Raw genomic sequence first — 20,213 nt, 5'->3', positions numbered from 1 at the left:
TCCCAGTCCAATTTAGGATTCAATACAAGTTATTGCTACTTGTATAGATTTTGTATGCTGGTCTTTTTGTAAAGCACTTCGGTCAACATCTGTTGTTTTTAAATGTTCTCTATAAATAAAACAAACAAACAAACAATCATCTTCCTTATAATACCATTTTGTAAAGGTTTTTTTTATTAAGGTTAAAGCTTGCCCATTAAAGCATCTTTAGCATTTAGCCTTGTGTAAGTCTGAAATTTCATTCATTTTGGTCTTAAAAAGGTCTTAAAAAATCTTAAATCTTAAGTCTTAAATCATTTTTACCGGGTCTTAATTTTCCTATGTTCATGTAAAGTGGGCCAACACCCATCCAATCACTAACAATAAATTTTAATAAAAGTTTAAAGAAACATTTATTTATTAACTCTATTTACATATTAATATGGTTTAATTATCTTCTTTACAATAACATTTGTTTTTAATGTTTTTCTAAGGTTTTAACTTGGCCATTAAAAACATATTTAACGTTTAGCTTTGTGTAAGTCTGAAATTTAATTTATTATTGTCTTAAAAAGGTCTTAAAACTTCTTAAATTTGTCTTGATAAAACCTGTAGAAACTCTGCAAATGTTTTACCTTGACTGCAAATTTCTAACTGCTCTCATTTTTTTGGTATATTTTTTTCCTGATTTCTTCTTTTGGATTACACACACAGTATAACTAAACATAATACAGCAATATTGAATTGTATCAGTATTTGTCTAATGTACTAAATTAAAGTAAACTAGAAATAGTTCTCATTTACCAAACCGATAGTGTGAGCATAATTCCTGTTTGCGTTGTGGGTCTATTGCAGATGAAGCTATTCTGCCACTGAGTTCTAAAGATGTGAGATTCTGGTCTGCTGTAAATGGGCCTTGAATAAGACATGAGTCTGGGTCACCGCTGTCGTGAACTCACAGCCCTCGGGAACAGTGTGAGAGACGAGGTGTCAGAAGTAGAGCTTCACACACCTCATACACTCATACTGATGGTTAAAAGTAGCCCAGTGCTGTTGTCATGCCATTTTCAGAGACACTCTTACATTTTGCTGGAGTATTAACTTTGGAAATAATTGTACTATTCCTTTAAAAAGTTTTAAAACCTGACATTAAACAGTGTTTATCATTGCATAAACACAATGGAATGAGGATTTAAGGTTAAATGCCTCTTATCATTTGTCGGAGCTTGTTTGGTACTAGTGCATTCATGTCGTCTTTGAGCACACCATCTGTTTGATGGCACTGTCACTGACCTCAGCGAGCGATGGCGAAGGGTCACTTCTGCCATGTTTGTGCACCTGAGCCTCAGCCAAGTGTGCAGATTGACATTTTCATTCTGCTGTGTCCCAGTCTAGGCCCTGTGGAAACAGCGATGCTCTTGTCAGATAATGCCCATGAATTAGGCATGAAGGCCATGTGCTCATCCCATCACCACCACCCCCACAAACTCCCATTTCTTGTCCAAACATCTTAAAACAAAAGTGCACACTTGCCATGCCTAATTACGTTTGGCAACATTGGATGATGCCAATTCATATCGTCCTTGTTTATGATTTTGACAGCAGGTAATTGTTTTTTGTTTTGTTTTTTTTAATGTTTGATGAATCAGATGTGAAGCATGCACACTTTTTTATACATCTTAAATCAGAGAATGCCTGTCTAATGCACTGATTATTCAGACCTAAATAGAGAAAGCATCAATTGTTCTGGACATATCTTATTGTTTTGGAAAATTATTATATCTACAGCAATTTATTAAGAAGATAATTTGTTTCATTTAAAAGGTTTTTTGAATAAATAATTTGAAACAATGGCTTCAGTAGCTTTGTTTCCATCCAAAGATGCAAATTAATTTTATGCGCAAAACTGTAATGTAATGTAGTGTGTAATGTGTATGGCCATACACCCAAAGTGCTTCACAATCATGAGGGGGGTCTCTCCACACCACCACCAGTGTGCAGCATCCTCTTGGATGATGCGACGGCAGCCACAGGACATTGACGCCAGTGCGCTCACCACACACCAGCTATTGGTGGAGTGGAAAGACATAGATAAAGCTAATTTGGTTGATGGGGATGATTGGTAGGCAATGATGGTTAAGTGTCGATAGAGGGTATTGGGCCAGGACACCGGGGTTACACCCCTACTCTTTTTACAAGAAGTGCCTTAGGATTTTGAATAACCTCAGAGTGCCAGGACGCCTTTAACGTCTCATCCGAAAAATGACGCCCACTGACAGTATAGTGTCCCTTTCACTATATTGGGGCATTAGGACTCACACAGACCGCAGGTTGATCACCACCTACTGGCCTCACTATCACAACTTTCAACAGCTACCTAGTTTACCCATGTGGTTTCCCATCCAGGTACTGACCAGGCTCAGCACTGCGTAGCTTCAGTGAGTAACCGGTCTTAGGCTTCAGGGTGATATGGTTGTGATAATATCGCATAAAAGATGTGTGAATAAAGCAGCGTTTCCATCCAAGTCATCAAAGAGTAGAAAATTGTCACTTCCTGAATAACTGGCACCAAATATCAAAGTAAAAATGGAATTTGCTGTGGTAGGAGAAGCTGCGTGAATCTTTTCTTTATTTAATAAATTACTTGCGCCTCAGAAAACAAATGCTGACATGCAATGAACGTGTGGTGCCATTTGAAGGTGTCATACGCAGAGCACAGATGCCTTTGACAATTCTGGAGGTAATTAATAATATAATAACATTAATACTGGCGTTTTAAAATGACCAAAACAACCTTTCAGATGTTTTACAATGTGCTCAGCCTGCTGCTTTGTTCATTCACACATATTTTTATCATCACATGATCTCTTATAACAAAATCACATTTTGTTATGTGCATACTGGATTTTATTTGGTAAAAGTGTTTCCATCGTAGTTTATGCACATCTTTTCTTATCGAATAAAAATTGTTTCCATCAGTCTTATTTTTTTCTCCAAAATGTGCATAAAAATGGATAGATGGAAACGTAGCTAGTGACTCCCTAGTTCACTATCTGTTCTTTTCTTTTACTATTCTTCTATTTCAAAAAATTTTTAATCAGTTGTGTATAAGGGGTGCACGATATTTAACAAAAACTGACATTGTGAGATTTAGTTTGTCTGCAGTAAATATTGTGATTATAAATGTATTTTCACAAGAAGATGACTTGTAACTCCATTTGCAATTAATCTATCAAATCCATTCATTTATTTTATTCATTGGGATCATTATGTAGAATGTATTGCATAAAAATACTCTACAATTGAACCAATACAAATGAATTTTATGGTTTTCTGTGTAATCTAACAGTATTGCAGTACATATAATATATAATATAACACTGTATAGTGTTAAATCTTTATTTCATAAATAATTAAATACAAGTTATTTTGGTTTGTACACCATTATAACCTCTTATTTTAAATTTGCTTAAATCTTACAGTCACAGGTCTTAAAAACACATTGAAATGAGAATCTCCTTGCTATTTTAGTGTTAAACTTTGCAATGATCCCAAAAATCACGTTTTTAACTGTGGGGCTGATCAACTATAATCCCAAATTCTCATTGCTGATCCTGCGATATGAATATTGCAGACTGCGATATTGATGCTAAAACGATATATTATGCAGCCCTAGTTGTGTAGGCTATTATATTAATACACTATATTATTTCCAGTGATTGGTGGTGTCATTTTTATTTTATAAGTGTAATATAAATATAAATGTATTTTCTTTTCCCTTTTTTATTCCAAGAGTCAAGGAAGGCTGAAAAACTATAACTATTAACTTCTCTATTATTTGATTTTCATGCTATGTAAATCTATGATTAAAAGGTTTCCAGCTTTCTCCGAAATATCTTCCGTTGTGTTCAACAGAGTAAAGAATCTCATAAAGGTTTAAAACTACTTGATGGTGAATAAATGTCAACAGAATAAACATTTTTGGGTAAACTTTCCCTTTAACTTGCACAGGTTAATTGTTCACCTCAATAAAAGCAATGCGATTTTGAAAGTACAGGTGTCAATTTTAATATGATGATAACTTTATACCCAACTTTAGTTTTATAATGAATGAAACAGCTTATGGCAATCTTGCTTTTCTACCTAACTGCTCACTGGCTTGCCTTTTCAGTTTGATTTCTCAAACTAGGGCACTAGTCTGTCAAGATGAGGGATGTGGAAAATGTGCTTGTAATGAAATGACTGCATGGAAGCAGACATAGAGTGATGTTTACTCACAGCATCTGTGAGATAAAAGCATTAGGACCATTACCCTTTGAGCCAAGGGACTCCTGGAGTGGCACTGTATTGTATTTCTCCCGCTTTTATAAGGCCTTACAAATTACAGCTTTGGGAATATAAACAACAAGCTTATACAAGGAGTCTTTGTGCTTGCATGTTGCGTACCTGTCTTTTAAGGGATAGCATTTTATTATCAGGTTATGCTCAGGTCAACGTATTTTAAGCACATTTTAATAACGTTTATCGTTTAACATTTATTTTAATAACGTTTATAACGTTTATCCTGAAGCTAAATCTAGTATGCTGTATGCAGAATCCACACCTGGTAGTTGCAGTTGTATCCACATTTTTATTGTTCTGTCAACTTCTTTTTCTGTTTTTCTTGACATGAACTGGTGCCCCAAATTCTGAATTTTCTCCAAGTATAGCTTGTGTAATGTCTGTTTTGTTCCTTGGGCAGTCTGAGAGAGTGGATAAATAATTCACATTTTATTCATATTGAATTTACAGCAATTGCAGGACAATTGGTTTGCTGTTATTCTTTGAAACGTCAACATTTATGACTTGAGGTTGCAGCGCAAGTGTCATATTTTATTGATGACAAGTTTCTTGTTTGTTCCTGTTAGCAGTAAGCACAGACCTGATGACGGTCACGTCAGTGTGTAAAATTGTTTTCACAGTGCAGAAGTCTCAGCCACCTCAAGTGGAATTTAATATTTAATAGGTGTGAGATTAGAGTCTTCTTTGTTAAAGTGTGGATGTGCAGAGTTTTTTGGTCTTATAAACAACACAACTGTAATGATCCTAATATCAAGCCCTGAGGCACTCCCCTATTCCTTATGTTATTGTTTATCTCAATTAAAGACAGGCATAGTGCTGTGTGATTTTTGCTGTTGTGCAAGTTTGTATACATTTTTTTTCCAAAAAGGGAAATCATTGCTTGTATGGTTGTGGCTCATGAGAAGATCTGCCAAGTCATTTTTAAACATGTCAAAAAAAGTTAGGGGGCTGTTGGCTTGAATTTGTGAGGCATGTGTGGTCAAATGAGCTGATCTATCTATCTATCTATCTGAAGTTAACCATTCAGACGAATAAAATTGTAAAATATGATAGTTTACCATGGCCTAGTCTTTATAATAAACACATGTTGTGACCAGATGCCTTGGTTTCCTGATGCTGAAAAAGAACCTGTATGTGTAGCAAACATTCACAGAGTGTAAAATTAAGTTCTTAAGCTTCAAAATTCTGCAGGTTATAAAATCATGTTGTCTATCACCCAATCCAAATGATTTTTATGTAAACTCACATATGGCCCGTTTACACCGAGTGGTACAGTACGGATCGGTATGGGTCACCTTTATTAAACTTGCGTTTCAACTGCTAAAAGTGTTTCAATGGTACTCTTTTGATGGGCGTGGTGTACGATAGGAAGTTTCAGACGACGTCATTCTCGCTCAAGGAAATGTCAAAGTAAAGCTGTATGGGTTGTACACCTATCATACAAGAAGCACTTCTCCCAAAACAGATGCTTTATACACACAAATATTTGTGTATAAATCTTCATTAAAAACTTTTCTATGAACATGATTTAATTATAACTGCAGATCAATGAAGTGCAAAATAGCCAGCAGTAGCGTCTGCAATTATATAAAATAAATAAATAAATGCAACATATGTATATGAACACATACAGACCCTTACAGTCTCTGATATCTTATCAAATCCAGATTTGCTCCTTTGTTTTTTCGGCTTCTTTGTTTTTTTGTTTTTTTGTTTTTTTTTGCATGCTTCATTCTTGCATTTGTGTATTTCAGAAGCACTTCAATAATCACGCGCACATCTACAGAACAAGAAGTTTGTTATTTCTAATATAGATGCAATCGCAAGATCTCTGGAGAAAGTAAAACCGCATAAAACAACAACAGGACATAGCAGATTTTGTTCTTCTTTGCTTTGTAACTGTACATTAAGATGATGACATGGTTTGTTTGATCTCGGGTCAACCATGGCTTGTTACTATATGTAGATATTATAACGGTCTAATGTCTTGTGTTTTTAAAAATGACGGTTCCTTTGTTTTCATTCTCCTGCTTGTCGACATGTGAGTGGCGTATCTCTGTAAACCAATAGCGTTCAGCTGTGCGTCTAGCGCTGCCTTTTGGTACCCCTTTGTCGTGCTAGGTATCTTTTGCAAAGGGTAAGCAAAAAGTGGTACGGTATGGTCCCTTTGACAGTGGAATTGGCCCTAAAAGCATACTTAACCAAACTGTACTACTCAGTGGAAGCGGGCCAATATACAGTATACAAACTCACATAGACATAATTTTCTAACCATCAAAATTTTAATGTTTGAATGTTAATTCAGGATTTTCTGCAGTCATGAGAAGTTATTTTGCTGGCCACAAGAAGAACTTTTGTTTGACCCTTCTAACACATTTCCAAGTCAGTGAAGATTCTCTTGGATTTTAAGGCATGCTTATTCAAGAGGAAAATGCATACAGCAAAGACAGGGGTTGTTCCCTGTGTGGGAGAGCTTTTAGATCAGTGTTCCCCCCTTGGGAGTCACTGACTTTTTTTTTCACCAACAATAGCACTGTAACAGTGATTTTTATTACCAACACAGGTTAAAACTCGCAATTTATCTGCTCTGAGTAACGAGAACAAGAAAAAAAAAACATCCTGTGTCTTGCTGTGAGCTTTGGTTCTCAAGATTTAAGTGTGCGACGTTAGTAGCTTGAGCAGTGTATTATATTCATTAACAATGCAAAAAGAAGGTCCAGGCCAGCAAATTGTTTACAATGCGAACAGAAGGTCTGTATTTATTAAACTATGAATTACTGGGAAACTCAGGGTTCAGACATTCTTCTTCAACTGAGTCTTGTTTTTTATTTTAATTGGGGCCATATGGATGCTGCCGTTTCAAAGCAGATTTTGCATTCCAGAATTTGGATTCCATTATGTTTGTTATTAAAAGCATCCCTATTTACCATGCTTGCATCTCCATAAATTACTGATGTATTAAATCATAATTAAAATAAAATCGATTTATAGATCTGGCTTGCTTATTTTTATAGACTAAATACTTTATCCTAATATATTTACTAATAAACGTTATATGCTAAAACATTTTCAGGTGGCTGCATTGCAAGTGATGTTTTAGTCTGTCAAATGTTTTTATTTGATAAGATGTTGGATAAACTGCGGGACCGATGGACGAACACGGGTCTGTGGGATAAGCTTGAGGAGTGCAAGACTGTGATTACCGAGCCCCGTGGTGGTGGCAAGGGTGACTTTGATGAGCTGTTGCAGACATACTATGAGGCAATTAGAGGAACGGCAGCCAAGGGTGAAAAAAGAGGTTAGTGTTGATTTGACACAATTGGTGTTTAAATGTATTGTCTCTGTGTGTTGAGTATGATATATTTTCATAGATGGAGCGCTCCTGGTAGCTGTTTGCAGAGGGAAGGTGAGCGAGGGCTTGGACTTCACAGATGACAATGCCAGAGCTGTGGTTACCATTGGTATCCCGTTCCCTAATATTAAGGATTTGCAGGTAACAGGGCAGCAAAGTGGGACATTATGGCCATAACAAAAAACACAATTAATTTGCAAAAAACAGTAAACATTTAACTAAAAAAATCCAGTTGAGATGAAAGTATCTAAATGTTAAATATATCACACCTGTTTAATGATAAAATGTTACATTTTAAAAACAGTTGAACATGTTTTTAAAATGTTGTTCACACATTCATTGTTATACAACCCCTAATCAGAAAAGGTTGGGACAGTATGCAAAACTCAAATTAAAAACAAAGTAGTGATTTCCAAATTTAATTTGACTTATATTTTATTGCAGACAACATAAAATATTTCATGTTTTGTCTGGTCAACTTTATTTCTTTTGTTAATACATATTCTTTCCAGTCATTCAGACCTCAAACACATTCCAAATAAGTTTGGGACAGGAGCAATTTAGGGCTAGTAATGAGGTAAATTGGTTAAATTTTAATGTGATGTCAACAGGTGATTGTAATTATGAAATGTTACAAAATCAGCATCCAAGAAAGGTCTAGTCCTTTAAGATCAATGATGGGCAGAGGATCATCAGTTTATCAACAAATATGTGAGAAAATTATTGAAATGTTTAAAAACAATGTTCCTCAAAGAAAGATAGGGCAACATCTAGATATTTCACTTTCTATAGTGCATAACATAATTTTAAAAATCAAGGAATCTGGAGAAATTTCAGTCCTAAAAGGACAAGGGCGCAAGTCTAAGCTGAACAACTGTGATCTCTTATCCCTCAGACAGCACTGCATCAATATTTGTCATTCATCTATAAACGATATTATAACATGGGCTCAGGACTACTTTGGCAAACCTTTGTCAAGGATCACAATACGTAGCTACTTCCACAAATTTCAGTTAAAAATATTCTGTGCCAAAAGGAAGCTCTATGTTAACAGTGTCCAGAAGCACCATCCACTTCTCTGGGCTCGGAGACATCTGGTATGGTCCATCACACAGTGGAAGAATGTACTGTGGTCAGATGCATCAGTATTTTGGGGGAGAAATGGACCCTGTGTGCTCAGAACCAAAGAAGAAAAGGATCATCCAGACTGTTACCAGCAACAAGTCCAAAAGCCTAGTTCTGTCATGGTATGGGAATGTGTCAGTGCATTTGGCACAGGTAACTTGCACTTTTGTGATGGCACCATTAATGCTAAAAAGTACATAGAGATTTTGCTGCACAATATGCTGTTGCCCATGCATATTTTAACAAGACAATGCGAAACCACATCCTGCACACAAGTCCTGGGTGCTAAGAAGGAAGATACAACTGCTTGACTGGCCTGCCTGCAGTCCCGACCTGTCTCCAATAGAGATATGTGGTGCACTTTGAATCACAAAATGCAACAACAAAGACCCTAAATTGTTTTTCACCTCAAAACTTGTTTGGAAGAAAAATGGAAAAGAAATACACCTGAAACACCTTATCACTTGGTGTCTTCAGTCCCTAAACGTTCTTTAAGTGTTGTGAAAAGGATTGGCGTTTTCCATATTGTCCCAACTCTTTCTGATTTGGGGTTGTACTTAAAAATACAAATATTTGTCAAAAAGTATATAGTTTCTACAAACTGATTGAAAACTTTATCTTTTGCGCTCAGATCACCCCGGACGTATTATTAGTTCTCTCATGTATATTCGTATCTTTAAAAAGTTACTTTTTTGTCAGACCAGTTCCCCCTTGCTGTGATCCATAAATGAATTCAATACTTATTGCGCTGTGTTTTTGCCTCTCCTTAGCAGATAGACCTGACCTTTAAGCTTCCCCCTCTGTCTACCTTGCTGTCAGAGTATGTTGAAGCTTTCTTAACTGGGTCTGTCACCGTGGGGATATGTACAGATGATTGACACTTCCGAGCCCTTCACCTTAGTGGAAGCTGTTGGCGTGGTTGTACCCTTACCTCTGGGGAAGGCCTTTGATTTTTTTTCACTTCTGCTCCAGTGGAGGTCGATCGAGTTTGCCATTTTGGATGAGTTTTGGAAGGTTCTGAGGTAGGTTTTAATCGTGTGGCTGGTTGCGGACAAGCAATGAGTTGATGTGCCAGAGGGGATGAGGAGCAAGAAAGCAGGGGTTTCTAGTGCACCTGGCCAACCGTAATGCCTCCCCTTGTCTCAAATGCCACATGAAGTGGTTGACAGCACTCAAACGTGTTTGTTTGCTGCCCTCGATTTCCCCTCAGTACCTCCCCCATCAACACAGATGATGCTGTGTCTCATTTGTCTACTGCAGGTTGAAAAAAAAATAGTAAAGTAGCTTTAATGCTTTCTTTGTTATCCTAAGAGCTGTTGTTACTTGTAGTTAGAACTGTTAGAACTGTTTTTGCAGATAGGGGGTCCATAAGTTTACTCTCAGATCTTCTTTTTAAAATATTTTTAGGTGCTTTTTAGTGTTGATGACTTTTCGATAATTCTGAAGGGGGTTGCACACTGGACAAGAAGTACAGCACCATCATTCAGACTTTTACAACTGGTTTCTGTGTGTGTTTGTAGACTGGCAGAACCATTCGGCATCTGTCCAGAGCTACATCTTTGTTTGAGGCTCAATTTCCAATGCCATGCCTTGAGCAATGCCTTTTCATTTATTGTGTGATTTGCTTAATTCAGAATCATCCGATTTTATAAGGAGAGCGTTTTATTGCGCTTTTATTTTTAGATTTTAAAATAGGGAGATTGATAAATTGGATGAGACTGTCAGTGAATGGCAAATGAAAACGTCCCTTACCTCAAAACTCACTCAGTGGATTATAAAAAAATGAAAACGCACTGTACAAATGAAAGTGTGGCATGCATACATAACGTTTTTTTGCACAGTCACGTTTGAATGGATCCAATTTACTATACATTAAACAGAAACACTGTTTCACTAAAGACAAAGTTAAGATGGCGTTTTTTTATTCTACATGGATGCTATGAGGATAAACAAGTGACGAATAGAGACCTTGAGTATGGTGAGAATGAATGAATGACAGCTTCTAATCTAAAAGTGTCTTAGAAATATCCCCTTTTTGCCCAGTAGGCCTACCTTGCGTTTTTTTTTTTTTTAAAGATACATTTAATGTATAAAACTATACATTATTTATATTACTTCATATTACCTATATGCCTGATAAGCTCTTTATATTAATGGACAATGCACAGATATTGATGTTTCACAATGTTTTTACACTACATTATTGGAATCTAACAAGCTTAGTTTACAATGTTTGCAGTGTTTACATTGTTCTATTTATATTAAATCTAAATCCCAAATATCAGAAATGAAACCAGATTGTTAAGATTTAATTATTGTTAATTTTAATGTTGTTGATTAATGCACTTACTTGACAGATTTTATTCATTCATTTTCCTTCTGCTTTGTCCCTGGTTTTTTAGGGTGGAATGAACTGCCACTTACTTGACAGATTTATGTATTTTTAATTTTAAGTGTTTTATGTTTGGTAGAATAATTTCTAAGTGCATCTTTAGTGATTTTTCAACTAATTACACTGTCTTGTCCCAATAAGTGAATTTAGAGGTTTTTGCAAAAAAATCAGAAGTGGATTTAGCTGGTTTTTAAGCATCTGTTTTTTGCATCTGAACTCTTAAATTACAAACAACTGAAATGGTCATGGAAGTCCATTGATTAAAACACTGTTTTGTTCCACTTTTTATTATGTGGCCTTAAACACTATGTACTTTCATCATAAAGATAAATGCAATTTACTTACTGTGTTCAAAATGTATTTCAGAAAACTTCTGGTGCTTTAAAGGTGGGATTTCTGTGGGGTTAGGGATGGGTTTTGTGGTATGGGTAGGTTTAAGGGTGGTATATGGTGTTAGGTGGTGATCAATAGTGAACATACAAATGTAATTACAGAAATTAACTACAGATGTAATTACATGCAGATATTTAATCAATCATAAGTACAATGTAAAAACTTGTTTGCACAATAAGTACTTTTTTAATTTCAATGTAAGTACGTATAAGTTAAGGCCACCTAATATAAAAAAAAATCTCAGAAAAATCTTGTGTTTAGATGCACTGACAACCTACATGCAAGCTTTTTGAGCTTTAGTGTAAGACACTGACTTTTCCTTGATTAAGTGCATGGGGAGTTGAGATGACCCCTGGGGATATTGAGGATATGACCCTATTAATGCATAGGAAAAGGACACTGACACTATTTACTGTCAAAGTGCAATAATTGCTTTGTCCAAATCCAGTCTAACACACACATGCATGTTTGTCATACTCACATGGCCATAAAACAGCCACACACGAACATCCTACCATTCATTCACTTTCTTTTCGGCTTAGTCCCTTTATTAATCTGGGGTCACCACAACAAAATGAACCGCTTATTTGTCCAGCATATGTTTTACGCAGCGGATGCCCTTCCAGCTGCAACCCATCACTAGGAAACACCCATGTACTCTTCCATTCACAAACATAGACTAAGGCCAATTTAGCCTACCCAATTCATCTATACCGCATGTCTTTGGACTAGTTGGGGAAACAGGAGCACCCAAAGGAAACCTATGTGAACACGGGGAGAACATGCAAACTCCACACAGAAATGCCAACTGACCCAGCTGGGGCTCGAACCAGCGACCTTCTTTTCTGTGAGGCGAGAGCGCTACCCACTGTGCCACCGTGTCGCCCACATCCTAGCAACAATTCATAAAAAGCTGCTTCAGTTTTGAAAAGACTGGTCCTTATTTTGTAGATGTAAAAAATAGTTTTAAGTTTTCAGGACAGTAGACGCATAGTCGAATTTACTGTGACTTAACTTTGTTTTCTCTGCTCAGCGTAGAGGTCCTGTTGTGTGAATGCCTGTACACGCTTCCCAGATAGACAGAAAAGCTATTAAAGTGCCTCTAAAATGAGAGTATCGCTTTTATTAGTCCGTTATTGGGAGCAAGATCAAAGATGAACTTTAAACAGTCTAAGGCATTGTAAGCCAATGGTGCACACATAAAAATAGCCTCTGGTGAACATAAAATCTAGAGGGAGCATGTTTTGTTTCGCTAAGAAAAATAATCTCCGATTTTAAAGGCAGTAAAAGGACTATTCTAGCTGATGTCGTGTCTCGATGCCTAATGAACAGCTTGTGTGAGACGATGGAAAGTGTGTTAAAATGTAAAGGTTTGTGTGGAATGTTGTATTTAAGGTCTCTTTGATTTTCCTTTTAATTGAGGAGTCATGGGCTCTTAGTGTGACCCGCTCTTGCTGTTTTCTAACATGGACCGATAGCAGCTTACAAAATCTCTGAGACAGGCATGGTGGCGGTAGTGTTCTGCTCAATGCATGCCTCTTGGACAAATGTCTGTTTTTAAGGATGAACAGGTAAAGAGGTTGAAGCTGATAGGAGAGTGGGCTATCTCCTGACATTTTACGTAATCCCTTCCAGCTTGCGGTTTCTTGCACATTGAGGAGATTTGGCTAGCAGCGAGAATTGGCTTTTTCACATATGCAAGCTGTCATGTCGGATTGAGTGTTGATGTGGTACTGGGAGGTGAGTGGCCTTGATAGTGAAATAGACTCTGATTGGATTTAGATGACAGTCCGCCTCAGGGTGGCGGCCTTTAGTTGGCGACAGGATCTTTATACAGTTGCTTTTAACCCATCCACTAGGTTTGAGATTGAGATGCATTAGATGGCAAATTCAGTCATGCTTAAGTGTTTGCTCTTCAATTCAACCCCACGTGTCCATGTGTTTCTAAATATTTCTGATTAAGATGTGTGACAACATTGGAGATGACGCAGAGCCGATGTTAACAAAAAAACAAGCTGTACCTGCGACGGTCATGCCCTCTTTCAGGTTGTGGCATCTGAAAACACGATACCTGTCACAAATAGTTAAAGGCTCCTGCTGTCCTGTCCCATCCGACAGGATTTGAACTTTTCAATTGTCAATTCAGAAAGGTTAGCGTTAAAACCGTGAGGGCAGTGGGTGAAAATTGATGGATGCCTCCCTGGCATTTTTATGGCAAAACAGATGCCTTTTGTATGGTGGCCTCTTTTTTCCGCCTCTTTGCGATGGATCAGCGGGTGTGGGCAGGCAAGTATGAAAGCACTTGAGGCCCAGGGTGTCATCTTCAGGGGAGCATTGCCCTCTGAAGACCAGTCCTACCTTCCGCCCCTGTTAATCCAATTAGTTCTGTATGGGCGGCATGATGGAAGCACAGCTGCCCCTCTCCCAGGTGTGGACTGTCAGGCCTTCTGAAAAATGTGAAGTTTAAGTACAGATAAAAACTGTCTACTGAGTTTAGAATGAAAGCTTAAAAGCTGTTGTATAGTACTTTTTCTTCATCCAACCCTTTTTCCCATGCATCCATGAAAAGAACAAACACCATCATGCGTGGCGAACCTGTGAAGTTCCTAAATATAGAAGTCCCACACCTTACATTTACCTCTCAACTCAATTTCAACCAACCACAATGGGTACCAAAGTGCTGTGCATAAAAACACAAAATACATGCAAACATACAAGGAGCCAAAATACATAAACTCACAACACATGATTAAAAGCCACAGAAAAAAACTGTTTTCAGTGACCTCTGAAAAGACTCTAAAGTAGAAGGTGATCTTAAGGAGAGTGGAAGACCATTCCAAAGTTTTGGAGCTGCTACTGAAAAAGCTCTATCACCTCGACATTTCATACATGATTGCGGAACTGTCAAATTGAGTCAATTCTTAAAGTGAAGAGAACTCACGGGTTGGTGTATATGAATTAGCTCAGAAATATAAAATATGATACATTTTGATCTGAGATTCCTGTTTTGGTTGTCATTTAAAATTGACTCAACACATAATATCAAACTCAACACATTTAAAATGCAATTAAAACCCTGTTTTTATTAAATTTGTATTACCAGGACCCCTACAAATTCATTTTTCATCTTCAAAGTGTGTGTAAATGGTGCCTTAATTTACCAGTAGTCTCAGAAGACATCAAGCAGAATGTCTCAGATTAGTACTTAAATTTGTCTTTTCAAAATACAAATAAAAATATCTTAAGACCTGAAAACTTAAGTGATCACCACAAAGAGCTCAACGAATATTTAAAAAATTGTCTAAGGATTTTATTAGGACCATATTTAACACTGCATTCTGAGTTTTTATGGTGAAAATGTATTTTTTACATGAAAAGCTAATAAGTTATATTGTTAATTTTAATTACAAAATATATTTTTATGAATTCTTAAATGTAATTTTAGAAAATCTTACCGACCAGACTTTTGAAAGGGGGTCTACTACTATATATTACACAGCTTATGCAGAAATAAAAAAAAAATCTTAAAAAATTAAATATAAAATCATTTATTTATACAAAAGGTGTAGAGAAACCCCAATGCAAGAATGACTTTTATCTCACACTCTGACCATCACCTAGCATTAGGTGTTAAATGTTAGTGAAGTGCTGGTATGTTCCAATCATTGTTTGTTTTCATTGCAGGTTGAACTGAAGATGAAATACAATGATAAGCATGCAAAGTCAAGAGGGCTCCTTCCTGGTGGGCGCTGGTATGAGATTCAAGCCTACCGAGCATTAAACCAAGCACTCGGAAGGTAAGGGCTATGAATTTCAAAAGGTGATAATTAAGCAATTTTGATGACATAATCTTTCAAGGTCAGTTTGGTGGTAATCTTCTTGTTAATTTCAAAACGCTTTTTCAGATGTCAAAAGTAGTGAATACTAAACATTGGTCTTTGTGAGATAGAATCTGGAGCAACTCAACCAGTGTATAAGGTGGTTGGAAGAAAATACAAATGGGGGAAAAAAGCAAATTCCAGTACTACTTTCTCCAAAGAATAACAATGTATTAATGTTTAAGCTACATTGTGGTTTTATGCCCTAAGGAAGCCTTATAAGCCAAAACCTTTCCTCCTTTGGTACAAGTAATGCTGAGATTTTCTTTTTTTCCTAACCACTGGTCTTAAATGTTAAATGCTTCAATTGGTCTTATGTCTTCAGATAGTTTTCCCAGTTCAAATTAGTAGCAGGTTAAACCTGGAAACAGTATTCCATACATCACTGATTAACAAGTGAAAATGTTTGCTGTCTTCGTAGGTGTATTCGACATCGAAATGACTGGGGGGCACTTATACTCGTAGACGACCGGTTCAGGACAAACCCAAACAAATACATCACAGGTACCTTTAAAATGTTGTAGTTCAGTTTCAAAATCACTAGATGGAGATGATGACCTTCCACAAGAGTTTGGAAATATTAGACTGTGGGTTGCGGCCAGATAATGTGTACATAAGGTCTTGCTCTTTTACATGTAACAGTGATGGGTTAAAAACATTCATTACTTGAAAATGTACACGGATCGACAGCACTGTGGTAGAGTGTTATGAAAATAGTGGTCATGTAGAGTGGTTAAATGTTTGTCAAACACTGCTGTCCTCTTCTCTCAGGCCTGTCAAAGTGGGTGCGTCAGCTAGTGAGACACCATGACACCTTCACTGGCGCCATGCAGTCCCTGAAGTCCTTTTCTCAAGGCCAGCGGGGGGCAGTAGAGACCTTTGAAGAGCCACAATCTCAGGCTGCCCCTCAGTGCCCCAGTCCTTCCACTGTTTCCTCACCCCCTCTTGAGATAATCACCCCCTGCAAGCCCGCTGACCCTCAACCTCTACAGCTAAACTTGCACATTGAGGTGCAGACGGACAACTCTGAGAGCAGGGCTTCTAAGACAGGTATATTACTTGGATGGAGGTTTAAAGATTATGGTTAATAGTGTTTGTCATTAGTGGCTTTAAGGAAGACATTGTGCTTGGGCATGAATAACAGTTGCAATTGCACCTTTTGTTTCTGGCTTTGCTTCCTAAAATACCTGTAACAACTTTTTTTTTCTCTTAGAATAATTTGATCAAGTCATTCAATTAGAGAAATAATCATATAAATGTTATATTATTTTTTGATTATACTGTACATGCTTTGTTTTTTTAGGTTGTTTTAAGGATTCTTTTTTTAAAATTATTATTTAAAAAAATCTTATTGACAGAAGTTATATTTTATTCAGCATATTGACGTTATAATCGTTCTAATATATATATATATATATATATATATATATATATATATATATAAATAAGCAATATCACATTAGTATCAGTGTGATATGGCTCTATATACGATATGTTGATATACAGCCATATTGCACTGCTACGACTGTGTTAGTGCGTTTATACAAAATTTTGATGGCATAATTGTTTGTATAAAAAAGAAAATCAAACACGGAGAGTCTTAAAACCTTTTTGTTTGAGGTACTCCTTTAATCCGCCATTCATTCATAACAGCAGAAACCGTTACTAATGTACAAACGTAACTTTAGAGCTAGTATTTGAATGATTCTCTAGCATAATGTCTAAAGTGAAAACAAAACAGGTGATTTTGCTCAAATTTTAAAATTGTAAAGCTGAACGGCATGAAATGGCATCAGTCTAGAGACATTTCTCAGTATTTCTCTGTTGCAATTGGGATATCACAATAATTAACCACGAAAAACCCAAAGCAGCGCAAACACTGCCAGAATACAGTTCAGTTTGTGATAAGGATAAACGCTAAACACATGCGGGCATTTTTTCTTTCTTTCTTTTTACTTAATTTGTCTGCAGTAATGAAAACAGGAGACTCTTTAGAAACAAACAGATGGCTAACCAAAAATTAACTCAGGGGTATAAAAAAGAGTGGCCAACACAAAAAACAAACATTTCTGATATGTGAGTCCCATCTAACACACAATACAGAGGTGGGACCAAGTCATTGTTTGGCAAGTCACAAGTAAGTCTCAATTCATTGCCCTCAAGTCCCGAGTCAAGTCCCGAGTCAAGACAGGCAAGTCCCGAGTCAAGTCCCGAGTCAAAGGCAACAAGTCTCAAGTCAAGTCCAAAGTCCTGCAGTTTGATTTTCGAGTCTTTTCGAGTCTTTTTAACAGAAAAATAAAATATATACAGATTAGGTATGGTTGTAAGATCTGTATTAATTAAACAAACCTTTTTTTATTAAAGAACATTGCTCAGATATATAAAAATACAAATGCAATTTTCTGAAAAAGTACTGAACAGTGCTGCGTCTCGTCTCCACAGCATAATGCACAAGAACGAGTTCCACCAAAAAGAGACTCCATTTTGCCTCACATCACACAGAAATTGCAGGTCTCCTGCTGTCTAATTCATTAAGTTTAGTTGTGCTATATTATGTCTTCGGTGATCAACTTGTGATTAACCAAAATTACATAACCTCAATGTGGTAGCAGTAGACCAACTCCTGTATATGCTGCAAAGTTAAATTGAGTGAAATTGGAATTTTGTCAATTGAATCTCGTGTGTGCTAAAATGGTAGCACATATTGTTAATGAAGTAGGCTACTTTATACAAACAATAAAGTTGTTTTCTTCACATAACGTTGAAGAGCTTTGCTCTCTACCTTGTGTGATGCTCGTGCACGGATTTCCTCTGTTTGTGGACAAAACTGATTGCGAGTTCTCAAATTTTCTCTCGCTCTCAAATATGCGCTGCTCACACACAAATTTTCTTGAGCGCTCTCAGAGATTATATGCAAACTCACAATTTGTGTCGTGTTCCCTCTTCCTTTCATGCTTTTTGATATGATTCATATTGCTGCACTGTTTAATAACAATAACCAAAATACTAAAATAGACTTACATATTATATGTTTAATCTAATAAACCATAACATTTTTGGTTGTTTTATATGATGAGATATTTTCAGTTTCAAACACTTAAAGACAGAGAATAGACCAGTGGTGCCCCCCTGAAAATTTGCTTAAGGGGGGCCGGAAGAGGCCAGCTACGTCAGTGTCACCAATCAATCCACAATAATTTAGTGGCTGCTATTTATTTATTGAAATATTGCATTTTATTGCATTTATGTAAGTAGATTTAAATAAATAATGTCAACAGCAAAATCATATCGGGTTGGCCACAGGGGTGGCTAGAGTTTACACAGGGGTAACACCCCTTGTAAAGGGGTTTACACCACTATAAGGCACCCCTGGAATAGATGTTGGATGTAAAAAATACATTTTATTTTAAAAGCATTTAAACAAAAACTAATGCAAGCAGAAATGTAACTTTGATAAAAATAAGGAAACACTTGATAAGGTATTATAGCCTACTGTACTATTCACTCTTCAAATAAATCTCACTATCAATCTCATTTTATCATGGCAGCTAAAATAAAGTAAACTAGTGTCTGCTGGCTTCCACTTTGCTGATGAGATTGTGGAGGACATTTTCCATGTCATCCTCTTCATTTTGAGGAAAGCTGTGCCACAGGGCCCCTGAACACGCATATTGGCATGTACTGTGTTTTGAACAGTAGCCTACTACAGTAAAGAACTTCAATTGATCAGTTGTGGTAATACTATAGTTGCTATGGTAACACAAGTGTAATATAAACAAATTACCCAGTGCTGTATTATTTTACAATATAGGGTATTTTATACTACAAATCATTACACTTTACTGTAGTAAAACTACACTTTGTATTATTTTATCTGTTCACTATTGGTAATACTACTGTATTATGAAGCATTAATTAACAAGTCGTAAATAATACTAGCCTAAAACATAAGTATAATACAAGTATACAACAAGTATAATACTCAAAAACACTAGAATTTATTAAAGAATTTACCTTAACCTTTTAGTTTTTTGTGTATTGTTAATAAATAGTAAAGCAAGAAAGAAACCATATCAACATTCTTGGAATAACCCTTCGCTAAGCCTCGCCCTCCTTAGTTACTGTTGCTACGCCTGTCAAGCTTTCATGCCTGGCACATCTATTACAGTGTGTATGCGCTGGTGTCAGACATTCCCAAGGATTTAATTAGTCATTTTTGGCAAACAGGTGAGACATCTGAGAAAGCCAGACAAAAGAGGACTGCAGTATACATTACAGGGGTATATTCACAACATAATAGCAACTGATTAGAAAATAATTTTATCAAAATTGAAGCAAGGTTAGCCTAGCCACCTCATACGCTAAACATTCAACAGCATAGTTCATGCACAGCAGGAGAGGTGAAATTATAAAATAATCTAATAACCTAAGAAACTGATGGATTTGTGCCGAATATTAGCATCATTGACCCATAACAGTGTACAGTACCTATTACTGTCAGCATGTTTGTGTGCTCTTTATCCAGTTTTTATTCAAATTTGCAGTTAAGTGGAAGAAAAAAAATTGCGAGGGTTTTTGAAAGTTACAATAGCGAGGGTTTAAACTAAGCAGTGCTCACAGGGTTCAACGCTAAGGATTTTTTCTACTGGCCCGATCGGGCCAGTGGTTCTGATTTTTACTTGCCCTGCCCAAATTTTCACTGGCCCCACCAAAAAAAAAAAAAGAAGTTAATCGCTATTTGAATGTGCGTGTG

The 20,213-nt window shown here is 36.6% G+C and overlaps 1 protein-coding gene across 19 annotated transcripts in view; it reads left to right on the top strand.

Annotated features, from left to right (window-relative positions):
- The window catches only part of brip1 (BRCA1 interacting helicase 1), a 112,916-nt gene that overhangs the window by 45,162 nt on the left and 47,541 nt on the right, over positions 1 to 20,213 (top strand). For 15 of the 19 annotated variants that reach the window (XM_073923339.1, XM_073923335.1, XM_073923336.1 and 12 more), the window contains exons 15-19: positions 7,447 to 7,618; positions 7,692 to 7,813; positions 15,267 to 15,379; positions 15,882 to 15,964; positions 16,232 to 16,510. In XM_073923339.1, coding sequence (XP_073779440.1) covers positions 7,447 to 7,618; positions 7,692 to 7,813; positions 15,267 to 15,379; positions 15,882 to 15,964; positions 16,232 to 16,510 — 769 coding nt within the window. Of the gene's footprint in view, positions 1 to 7,446; positions 7,619 to 7,691; positions 7,814 to 9,567; positions 9,820 to 15,266; positions 15,380 to 15,881; positions 15,965 to 16,231; positions 16,511 to 20,213 lie in introns of all 19 variants that reach the window. The other 4 variants (XM_073923342.1, XM_073923341.1, XM_073923343.1 and 1 more) reach the window with 1 other exon arrangement.

The sequence above is a fragment of the Danio rerio genome, chromosome 15 (genome assembly GCF_049306965.1).
Source record: "Danio rerio strain Tuebingen ecotype United States chromosome 15, GRCz12tu, whole genome shotgun sequence".
Lineage (NCBI taxonomy): Eukaryota > Metazoa > Chordata > Actinopteri > Cypriniformes > Danionidae > Danio > Danio rerio.
Note: the sequence above shows the minus strand (reverse complement) of the source record. Positions and strands in the feature narration are given on the sequence as shown.